Below are 12,020 nucleotides of genomic sequence, written 5' to 3'. Positions count from 1 at the left end.
GAGTCCTTCTGTACTACAGAATGATGTACACACCTTGCTTGTTCTGCTTGGAGCTTGACCTAGTACCCTACATGGTGCCTTGAACACATAACTGAAAGGGAACAACATGCAGGTACTGCAATGTACCAGTCACCTAGCCAATATTTATCCTGAGTTTGACCTAATTTAGTGGAATCTTCTTCAAAATCCATGTTTCACCACTACTCCATGCATGCAGGATTGCAGTGTTAAAAGTATGTTAAAAAGCACTTTTTAAATTATTTATAAGCTCTTACTGTCAACTGCTGCAGGAGTATTGTCTTGTTTTAAGCCACTCTGGATAGCAAAAAACCATAAGCACCTATATTTGTCGATTTTTAGCAGAGCTGGTTTTATAAAGAAATAAAAGTATATAGAGATATATGTACTACATATTGTATACATACAGATACAAATTTATACACTATGTAACACTACATAACACCTTCCATGGGAAAGAACTTGGAACTCGTTGGAACTTTAAGGTTTCTTCCAACCCAAACCATTCTATCATTCTGTGATCCTGTGATTCTATGAGTCTATATACATATACATACACATATTGTAAGCTTGGATGAGTAGTTCCTATGCCTACATAAATATGCTAAGTTGTACTGCAGCAGCAAATATACAGTGCAAAACTTCTGGTGGTAAGGACAGGATATCCATGATACACATGTTTTGAGGAGCAAAAGACTCTCTGACTGCACACCAGCATGTCCCATGGCCTAGATGCCCATTAAGAGCTGAGGGCACCCTTCGGTTTTATTTCAACTCAAAGACTTTCCAAGCTGCACACTTCTGAGATTTGACAGGGAAGCAAACCAAAGTGAGGATTCTGGGGAGTTATGTTGCTGAAGTGTAACTTAATCTGAACTAAAATCCACTACATTCATCACCTGCTTTCATCAGATCCCATGGAGACTTAACTCTTACCTGTTTCCTATAGACATAACAGGCTGCTATTGCAACCATGGTGGATTCTCCTACAAAACCAGCCAGAAGGGATCCTACTCCAAGAGTGGCTCCATGAACTCTGTTGGAGGCATAGAAAGAAAGCAGTCATTGTTGTGTGAGAATGCATGATTCATAATTACATTTTCACTGGTATATATAACCAATCTGATGATAGAAGTATTTTCTTCAAAGACACAATACACTGCCTAAGAGAATAAGTGGTATTTTAAAGGACTTGTTTGTTTTTAATGGTTACACTGTTTAGTAAAAAAAGCACACTGAATCAAATTATGGACTAAGAACTTAAAGTCTTGTACAGAGTGCTGTAGAACAGATTATTAAACTTATAAACAAGACATTGTTCCATTAGCTTTCTTAACAGTGAGTTTAATAACATAGAAACATTACGGCATGTTTTTGCCTCTTTTACATTTGTGTATTTTTTCCAAAGGGACATCACTATTGTGCCTATCTAGAGCAGTCACACTTGTAAATTTGTAAATGTTTCTTTTCCAGATAGTGACACTATTTAGGCTTTGTATCATGGTTAATATTTGGAGAAAATGTTCTGAGGTATGCAAATTCAGCTATCAAGTGACAGGGAAGAGGAATGAAGAGTAAAGCAAATCCAGGGGTTCTGTGAGGAATAATGATTTACCCTAAGTAAGGCAGCACGATGAGACTGGTGATGAGGACAATAATCCGCAGCACTGAACTGGGTGCCAATACAAATGTCTTCTTCAGTGTCATCAGCCAACCAGTCAAGTGTGCTCTGACAGTCACTGTTCATAAACAGGGGAGAAAAAGAGGCAAGAATAGTAAAAGAAATAAAGTCAGTCATCTCATATGCAGCTTTTCCATGCAGAGAGCACTGCTCAGAAATAACCACTGCAAAACTTACTGCTGGTAACTTTGCACCCTACTAGAAAAGAAGTAGATCTTATGTTCAAATTGCTCTAATATACTGATTTGGGAAAATGAAGAACAAAAAAAAAAAAAAAAAAAAAAAAAAAAAAAAAGTTTTGGACAGCACTTGTTCCTAAGAGAGCTGTTCTCTTAAAACCAATTTATTAGTCAGTCCATTCTGTTTTCTTCATTAAAAAACTCCCAAACTATGCCCTTCCTTAAAGAGAAGTTCTACCAAGGAAAATTTTCCATCTGGCTCCTGTGCGGCACATGGTGTAACAGGCACAAATAGGGTATCTGCATGTACTTAATATTGTATTTGTAGTTTACCTTTATTATGAAACTGTCTTGTCATATAAGCAGAAAACACTAAAAGATGTTGCACTTAATTATAGAGCTAGAAATTTGAAACATTTTGATTATTGTTGTCCAGCTTCTCTTTCTCTTTGATAGAAGTATTAACTTTTATTACATAATGCTTATGCTCTGAAGGAATCACCAAGGTTACAGAACTTTTATTTTACTTTTATTTTTTTACCTGGAAGTGGAAAAAAGGAGAAGATCTGCAAAGGAACAACACACAGCTCTGCGAAAGCGATGTCTACTCCAATTATGTCAACTAAAATCTTCTCTGACACATTTGGTGTCCAAAACATCACAAAACAGAGCTAGAAAGAACAAAATTAAAAAACCTTTATATTTCAGAAGGGAAGCACAAAAAAAGGTAGGCCCTCCTACCTTTTACCTGGACTAAAATATTTGTTTACTTATGAGTAGATTACTAATGTTAAATATACATACTATATATTTCTATTTAGCTTGCATTCAAATACACGTGTACATAAGAGAGATAACTTCAGACGCAATTCCTACTCTTAATTTTCCTCACATACCAAGTGTGATGCATAGAGAAAGAATTTTTATGGTTTCTACAAGTGGTTGTACTTGAATAGTCTATTGTTATTCAAACAGTAAAATCCCAGCACTTGATCTGGTTAAAACACTTGTACTCCTAAACAGATGATCAAATTTTTTAGGAACTAAAGAGTTGAAGACCCAGAGATCTGACCTGAATCTAAGACTAGGGGTTTAAATTTGCTGCTGAAAAGAGTACTGTTGGTATGCAATTAGCCTGATAGCAAAGCAAAGGTGTTCAGCACAGTCTTGCAGACATGGTGCTCTCAGGCTACAAATCCACTAAGTCTTGTAATTTTCACTAAAATGTGTGCTCTTTAGTCCATACAGGAAAGAAAGATTTCCATGAAAAACCTTTGGCAATTGATACAGTGGTAGTACATGCTGTTTAGTTTTTTGGTCAGTCCAGAGGCTTCCATCTGAGCTGAAGAGACTGTTGGCAGCTGCAGGTCTGGTTACAGTTCAAAGCACTCACTGAAGAACAGTCCTGACAGTCCTTACAGGACTTTCGCTATAAGAAAATGTATCTTCAGGTATAACTGCTTTGTTATTTGCTTTTGTGATTTAAAAAATTACTTATTGTTATTCTTGTAACAATTATTCTTGTTATTGTTATATTGTTATTTATTGTAAAGTGACTATTAAGGAATTGAGCTAACTGGTGCAAAACTGGGGACCTTAAATGCTCTGGCACTCCTCTTGTCAGGAGTACCAGAGGGTACCTCTTGTATCCTGTAAATTATGCACATTGGCTGTACAATACAGTGTGTAAGACTCTATAACCACTCTGTTATAATTTAGCCTACCACCTAGTATCATAGCAGCTAGCTTTTTTCTTTTAATCCAGTTGTCACACCCCTACATGTTCAGATGACTTTTCAAACTAGTCTCTGAAGTCCTACCACCTCTAAGACAGCTGGGATTTAATTCTCATTCTTTGGTAGGGTGTCAGGAAGTGTCCTTTCTGTTTAGCCTCCAGACTGCAGAAGCTTCCCAAGACCTGTCATTCAGTGGCCTGTGGGAGCTCCCAAGTTCTGACCCTCTGTGTGGTGAACAAAACATTTCACATTCCTACATAAAGGTCCATCTTCAGTCTTCTTCTCCACTTCTTAGGGTAGGAACTACTGTTTTTTTGTTACAATTGCATGTTTTACTTGACTAATTTGATGCTGTCTTGTGGTGTATCTCTATCACCTCTACAGAGAACAGTAAATGGAGGAAGGTAAGAGCAGAAGACAAAAGAACTGCGCACTTCTTGTGCCAATCTACTTGTACAGGGTATGACTGAAGCAGAGGGAACAATCTACAGCAGATGGGGTTGTGTGGTTGAGAATTAATTTATAAAAAGTAACTGTACAACAACAGAGTGAATTCTTTTATTGCTAAACACACCCTTAGGCAGACTGCAGTCACTTGTACTCACTGCAAATGAACTGTAAAGCAGTCATACAGGGAATATTTTGTCAAATCTTTCTTCAAAGCCTAATAAATAAAGTAAGATACAAAGATGCCCACTCTTAATTTATAATTTGCTGTTTTCATGAAAGCAAGGACCTTTACACTGCTTGCACTGCACAATGGCATTTAGTGTCCTAATGAGCAGTATAGTTGCTGCTGTTGCCAGATTCCATGTGTGTATGCTAACAGCAGAGCCTGCCCATTGCCAGCAAAAGGCAAGCAGAACAGTCTTTCCCTCTTCAACAGCCACTTGGAAGTGTTGAATACAGTTAGACAGGCAAGCAAACGAATGACCAAAGGTACCATACTCAATTCTGCTCTCCAAAGGTTTCCTTCTGGCCCTAATAAGAACAGAGTCAATCTCCACCCTGCTCCACTGGAGTAAGGTCACTTTGCCAATCAGGGAGAATGACTCACACCAAGATGGTGTGTGGTCATTCCTACTCAGCTGGTGCAAACTGCAGTCTTTCCCACCCCGATCTGCAGAGTTGTGCTGGTAAATGGCTTCACAGAGCACTTATACAGCAGCTGGTGGGTAAAGACTGCTAAGCTCAAGAATAAGCAGTTTGAAGAGGTGAGACATGGCAGCAGAAGGATCGTCTATTTATGACTCGGCATCCTTCCACCTTTTTGGTTGCAGTACTGGTAACTAGTTTCATTTTGCTAAGAGAGCCCTCTCCATCATATGAGATTATATTCTCAATGCCCAGAAGGAACAAAGCCTCAGGAAAATAAATTCATGCTTTGCATCATTCAAGTCCTCTGAAATTTAAATCCTAGAGTGCTTGCAACTTTACTATTTCAAAGACAAAATATAGCGGGAAACAGCCCAGGCTCTACTTCAGGCAAAGAATAACACGAAACATGCAAAGCAGGAAAGTATTTCAGCTACTGATTTTGTTACAGATCGTGTATTCTGAAAATAGGATGAAGCCAGCTTTTTCTGATTCTGAGTGGTCTTTAGGATGTTTGTCATAACCTTGGTAAAAGGTGATGCCTGACAGAAGACTGGTGAAGATGGTAACAGTATTCCAGGAAAACGTGGCACAGACAATTAGAGATTGGCTCTACTGGAATAAGCAGTGCTAACTTCCCGTGACTCCAGACAGAAAAGATTTTAGGAAGTAGATTTACCAATAGGATATTTCCTTTCCTGATTTAACACTGTTTTCTCCTCCACTTCCATTTCTATGCACGTCTGCAAGGTTAAATATAGAATAAACTGCTTGGTTAGGTTTACAGATATACCCTCATTTAATCTAATCAAGAGATGAAGACTAAACAGTGAAAGCTTCTGCAGAGGCAAGTAACGTGCATGCAGAGTAGCACTGCAGCTTCAGGCTGCAATTGCAGTTGGCTGTTGAGTGTTGGAAACCTGGCAACTCTGCTCAGGCCAGGGCATTTCAATGTTTTGGGAATAAGGATTTTTCTTGTAGAATTCTAGCAACAGAGCTTATTTGATTTGCTGTTGCTTTATGGTATGAGTGCAGCATGATATTAAAAGATAGTTTTGTTAAAGACTTTTCTCATTTAACTGGAATTTCAGCTGACCAGCAATGAGTGCTTCAAAAATACAGGAAGAAATGAAGGTGTAAACAGCAGAGTGGAGTGATCCAGAGAATAAGCAGTTCTGCATAATGACAGTAGTATGTATTATTAAATGTTGATACTATTATCAAAAACAGTTCCCTAAGCATTTCTGAAGATGTTTTAGTAATTTCAATTGATCTGAAGGGTTTGGGGTTTTGGTATTGTGCCTTTAATTGTTCTACATGAGTAAAACTTGAAAAACTTTACTAAATTTACTGTGAATTAACAACTGACAGCACCATAAGGAAACTAGTGCATCTGTACTAGATCAAAGGTCCAGCTAGATTAGTACTATCTCCCTGCTAAAGGTCACTGGGAGATGCCAAAGGGAAGGGCATAAAAAGCAGGGCAAGTATAGTGTAAGAGATGTCTTTCCCAGTCTGCATGGGAGTTACGGCTTCAGGATTTCAGTAATCCTGGTGCACCTTCATCCCACGAAGGTTATGCTCTGTTATCTAATATTAGTGATTTTTTTTCAATACAGTTGTGCATTAGAAGTAAAAAATGTGGCTTAGACACTTTCTCAAAGAGGTGTGCCTATTTTTATGTGGAACCTGGCTATCTTCAGCTAACAAATTCAATGTCTAAGCATATTCAAAAGTCAAAATTAAAATCTTCTGCTGTCACCAAGGGAAAGTACAGAACTGCTAGTATTCAGTTCAATTTCTCTTTATTCTCTTAAGTACAATTATAGCATTTGACTTTCATGAATGATTGTGGTGAAAGATTGTTCATGAGCTTTTGTTTCAAAGGCTACATGTGTGAGTCTGAATGCTTCTAGTTCTTGAAAAATAACAGCCTTTTCATAGGCCTTGCATCTCCTGGAAGCTATTTCCATTTATTTTGGTTGCTGACAGGGTTACTAAACCTCAGAGACCCGCTACATAATGCATTACAATACATTATGCTAGCAAAGGGTATTGTCATGTGCATAGTAATCTGCAGGGTGCCAGACTCATTTGCTTTCCAGCACTTGTAAAAAACTGCCTATTTTTTGAGACATTCATTGATAAATATAAAGCACAAAATAGTATCCCAGTGAGCTATGAACAATGGTACTTTTCTAGACTTCATGCAGTCTTCAGGAAGAAGAAACACTGGCAGATGACAGAGACATGGTATGGCTTTATGCTCCTCAGAAAGAAATTAGACATGTGCCAACCTGGAATGAGTCTGGAATAACAGATTTTATTGTGGAAGATGGTTAATGTGGTAAAGGTTATTCTGTGATGAAATGCAGTTCCAATTTTTCTCTTGCAAAAAACCTCTCAGCAGATGTTTCCTATCATTTGTTTATATATTTGCAGAAGTATGGCTGGCTAAGTTTTACTCTAAAGATACTGTTCTATGTATGTATTGAGGATTGTAGCTTAATTTAACCCATGCCTTGTTAATTTCCTATGACCATTTATGCTACATGGTGCCCAGTGAGGGTAGAGGAAACCTACTTTGAAAATTAATATGCATCTCAGCTTTGAATTACACCTTGGGTCTTTAGGATAGTATCAGTTAAGTTTAGAACTTTTACTACAATGGAGGAATATAAATCACATGATTTAGCCTTTTGAACTGCACAATAAACAAATAAAAAAGTAGCCCGAGTCTTATGAGGTTGGATCTCCTGATTTACCAAATGTCTCCATGGTCTCCCTCTTTCTGACACAAACAGAACTTCCATAATTCTGTCTCCTTTCAGAGCTTATATTACATAAGATGAGCTGATTTCACAGATATATTTTTGAAGTCAAGATAATATCTTGTTCTAACTAGCATCCGTGTCCAATGTGGGATTTCTCTTCTCTGTTCAATAATCTATTTTGTAAGATATTGGGAAAAAAAAGTTGTTTAATTTGTTAGTGCAAATAGAATTTTTACAGCTATTTCAAATTCATACTTTCATCAACCTTGAAAATTTAGTTCTCTATATGACTACATAGTACTGCAGCTTTTCACTCAAAATCTTACTCTAGCATCCTATTGTTAAAAGAAACTGCACTTCTGTTTTTTCTGAAGAGTAAAAATAATGACAGTTTGTAATTGTTAACTACTTACTAGTACTGAAACAACAGAAAAGTTAATAGTTACCCCCCTTTTCAGAATCCCCTTGAGGTGTGCTTCCGTGTTGAATAGAGGTGTGGCACAGAATACAAAGTCCTAATACCTCCTGAAGCTACCATGCACCTCTCAGCTAGTTGAAAAATACAGAAAGAATTCAACAGGGTTCTTATGAAGGAAGGTGATGCAGCTACCATTGACTTACACAAAGAAGGGCTTTTGTGTTTTATTGTGGGCCAAGAAATCATAAAGTCTAGGTTTTATCACAAAGGCATTATTGCCCGTTGAAGAGAAATTGTATCTAATTAAGAATGAAAATAATAATGTAAAAACCTTGTTGTCTTTAAAGACTTATTAGTATTTTTTTTCAGTTAGGTTGGTTGCTATTTTCTTTCCTTTTTTTGAAGCACACTTCTATAAACAATCATAAAGTTCTTTGGAATCTGTGGAAGAATTACTGGGTTTCATACAACACTAGAGGCCAGCAGCACTGCCTCGCTAGAGAAGCCTGCTGCATACCATAACCTGGTCCTTGTCAGAATGAGCCTGCAGACTCGTGCTATCTTTGCTGTATTTCTTGTCAGACAGCAGTCTTTGCAGAGCCACACCCGCAGTTTTGAGGAATTTTTGATACACAGCAAACAACCTAAATTTATCATCCCAAATTGTTTGAGACTCAGTTAAATCATGGACCACAGAATATTCTGACTTGTAAGGGACCCACAAGGATTATCAAATCCAACTCTTGAGTGAATGGCCCACATAGGGATTGATCCCACAACCTTACTGTTATCAGCACTATGCTCTAACCAACTGCGCAAATCTCAGGGTCAAGGTTGCTGCAGTCTGATACTCTGTTGAGACACCTTATGTGTGTGTTCATGTGCCATGTAACTCAGAAAAGGTCAGAAATTGGGTCCTTTTCTTGTGTGCGAAATATAAAGTTTTCAGGAACAGACTGTCCAAAGCCCCAGGGAACTTGTTCTGACTTCACATCAGATACTGCTCTGCACAAGGGCTGGACCTGATGAACTCCTGAGGCCTTTGCAACCTGAAAAATTGTGGGGTCCCATGAACCAAAAGCCAGATCTGTAAGCAGTAAACATGTCAGACCACAGTCACATCTGAAACTGATTTATGATAATGCTGATGACTTGAATCACAAGGACATTCTCTGACAATGATGATCCCTCAGGCACATCAAGTCAGTATAGATTTCTGTGCACTTTGTGTTCTGTGCAGGAGGTGCAAAGCTGCAATCAGCCTTCATAAAATTTATCAAGTGGCAAGGGAACCACAGCCTGCTTGTGGGAACACCCTCTAACTTTATATCTCCTCCTGAAATAATTGGTTTATAGATATCTAAATTTCCTCCCACCTCCCCCAGCTTTCCAGAGTGACAGAGCACTAGGTTCTTTTGAAATAAAGGCCTGTCCAGCAGCTGTACAATTCACTGATGCTCTGATAGCATTAACACAATGCCACATCTGCCTTTTCCCCAGCTCTGCTGAAAGTACTTAGGTGGTATTTTCCTGCTAGGCTGGGTCACTAAATTGTTTAAGGTAGTCATTATATCTACCCAATGAATTATGCCGCTATTTTTTTTTACAGAAAGAAGAATTTTTACTTCACTTCTAAAAAGGCTAAATAAACCAAAGATGTCAGATTTCTGGTCTCTTTTTGAAAATTGTCAATCTCCCAACCTAGTAACCTTCTTCTGTCCCAAGTTTTCTGCTCCCCTTGCTGCTCTTCCTACTGTGAATATGGAGTTTGAGCAGAAACATTGCTACAGGGACAATTTGTGATGCTTTCTTTTCTGCCTGCTCCAACCACTCATATAGAACAGACCCTTTGTGTGAAACCTGAACAATCATGAAGGAGACATTAATCTCCACCTCACTGGAGCAAACAAAAAATCTTTGTTCCAGGAGAAAGGCTCAATGCAGTACCATGCATAGGACAATGCCCTTGGGAGGATTTCATAAAGTCTGCCTCTGGTGGTCCAACATCTTCCTTTGCAGGCAGGAATACTTCCATCCATGTCTGAAACAAACTGAAATGGGAAATAAACCTCACCTTGAAAAGGTGAAAAGCTTATTGAGCAACTATCTGCCAATATGCCATTTCCCAATTGTTATTCTTTACCAATATGCCATTTTCCAATTGTTATTTTTTGCCAATATGCCATTTCCCAACTGTTATTCTTTGCCAATATGCCATTTTCCAATTGTTATTTTTTGTGCAAAGTAAAATCAAAATAAAACAGATTAAGTCTTAAAAGTTAATGCTGTTTTTTAAAAGTATGGATATTCTTGAGAAGACTTGTGAGATCTTTTTAATACAATAAGGCTGTAATGAGACCATTGGTGAAGTAAGATTTGAGAAAGTTGAAGGAGTTTGGAGAGTTGTCTGTGCTTTTTATGTTCTTTCTTTGTATACTCAGAAGAGATAAGGACACTGAACTCTGTCACCCAGGGAATTTCAAATATTGGCGTGGTCAGCAGCTGGAATTGTGTCCCCTGAGAATGACCAGATTCTTGTTGTGACATTTATTCCTGTGGATTTTACTGTCTCTCATTCCAAATTTGCTATGACTTTAGTAAAGCCAACTTGTAACCTTTGATAATAAAGCAATGCAGAGATGCAAAACAAAGACAGCCAATAAAAGATAAAATTGAACACAAATCCAGTGGCCTCTGCAATGGCTTCAACCTCTGACATTAAATGTCACCGGTAGATATGGTGGCAGCAAAATATAGTTCCTAAATACATTTCATAGAATCACACAATATTCTTAGTTGGCCCACAAGGATCATTGAGTCCAGTGCTTAAGTGAATGACCCATACAGGGATTGATCCCACAACCTCGGCATTGTTAGTGCTCTGACCAACTCAGCTAGTCTCATTTTCTTTCATTTATCTTTAAACTCAGGAGTAAGGGCTACAGAGAAGGCTAAATAAAGCTATACAGGACTTCAGTTCTGAGAAGAATATGGTTTGTACTGTTTCTTAAAGAGCTGCTAGCCATGATTAAGCTCTTCTTTGTTATAAAAAGGTATTCCTGAAAGTAAGCAACAAATACGAGGAATGGAGATACACCACAGTAGCTACTCTGAGATCTTCAGGAGTAATTGATTATTCTCACAAGCAGAAAAGGAGATATTGAGGAGATACCCTGAATTTCCAGTTCAGGAGAGCTGTAAGCATGACCTTAGATAGGGGAGGATCCACCACTGCTTTAATCTAGATGAACTGGACAATATACTATAAAATTTTACTGCTGTAAATTATGTGGAAGAGGAATGAAGATTGGCAGTATTAATCTGCAAATTCGACATTGTGGAATGCATTGAAAAAATCAATTATTATTAAAACTCTAAAATTCTGCAGTCAGACTTCCTAAAAAAAAAACCACCCTCCCCTCCCCAAAAAATAATGTAACCTTGGTCAACCTTAAAAGACAGCAAAGGCCCACCGTAGTAAATGTAGTAACACAAGCCACTTCAAGAAAGTTGTCTCTTACATAACCATCCATTTATAAATTCTAGTGCAGTGGTTGGTAGCTGACCTCCTGGAACTATAACGCCACAAAACATAGTGCCAAAAACACTTGTGCTTTGTCAAAACACAAGCATTTCAAAATCTGAAAAGCATTATCGCCATCAGAAACTTTCTGCTCCAGAATTAAAATTTGTGATTTCTACAAAGTATCTTAGTTTGTGCAATGTTTTAGTTTGAGCACATGAACACTGATAAATCCACAGATTTCCTTGTTCACATGAAAGAAATCACCATGATCCTTTTATTCGTGGTGTGGCACAACTATTTCTTCTGGTAAGGCAGAAATGCTTACAGCAGCCAAATCCTCAAGACAGAACAGATTAATGAGGTTTCTAACTGGACCACACATTGCATTCCCCATTTGCAGGGAAGATGTTCAGTATCTGAAATGCCAAGGAACTGAATCACTTGAAAGCATGGGGATGAGGCAGCAGGTACTTGGCTAAAGGGCTTGTGAGAGTGTAAGATAAATAATAGAGTAAAAGTCCCAACAGTTTCTTGCATGGGTCAGAACTGCAAATCACTTTGCTCCTCTCTAGGCTAATCCTTCCCAAACTTAA

General features: G+C 38.1%; 1 protein-coding gene across 4 annotated transcripts in view; it reads right to left on the bottom strand.

Annotated features, from left to right (window-relative positions):
• Nucleotides 1-12,020, bottom strand: part of ANKH (ANKH inorganic pyrophosphate transport regulator) — a 115,486-nt gene that overhangs the window by 15,276 nt on the left and 88,190 nt on the right. For all 4 annotated transcript variants that reach the window (XM_030267082.4, XM_002187310.7, XM_072924286.1 and 1 more), the window contains exons 9-11: nt 2,420-2,549; nt 1,634-1,757; nt 955-1,054 (exon numbers count right to left, since the gene is read on the bottom strand). In XM_030267082.4, the coding sequence (XP_030122942.1) occupies nt 955-1,054; nt 1,634-1,757; nt 2,420-2,549 (354 nt within the window). The remainder of the gene's footprint in view (nt 1-954; nt 1,055-1,633; nt 1,758-2,419; nt 2,550-12,020) is intronic.

Source organism: Taeniopygia guttata, chromosome 2 (genome assembly GCF_048771995.1).
Source record: "Taeniopygia guttata chromosome 2, bTaeGut7.mat, whole genome shotgun sequence".
In the NCBI taxonomy this organism is placed as follows: Eukaryota; Metazoa; Chordata; class Aves; order Passeriformes; family Estrildidae; genus Taeniopygia; species Taeniopygia guttata.
This window is presented reverse-complemented; position numbering and strand designations above follow the sequence as displayed.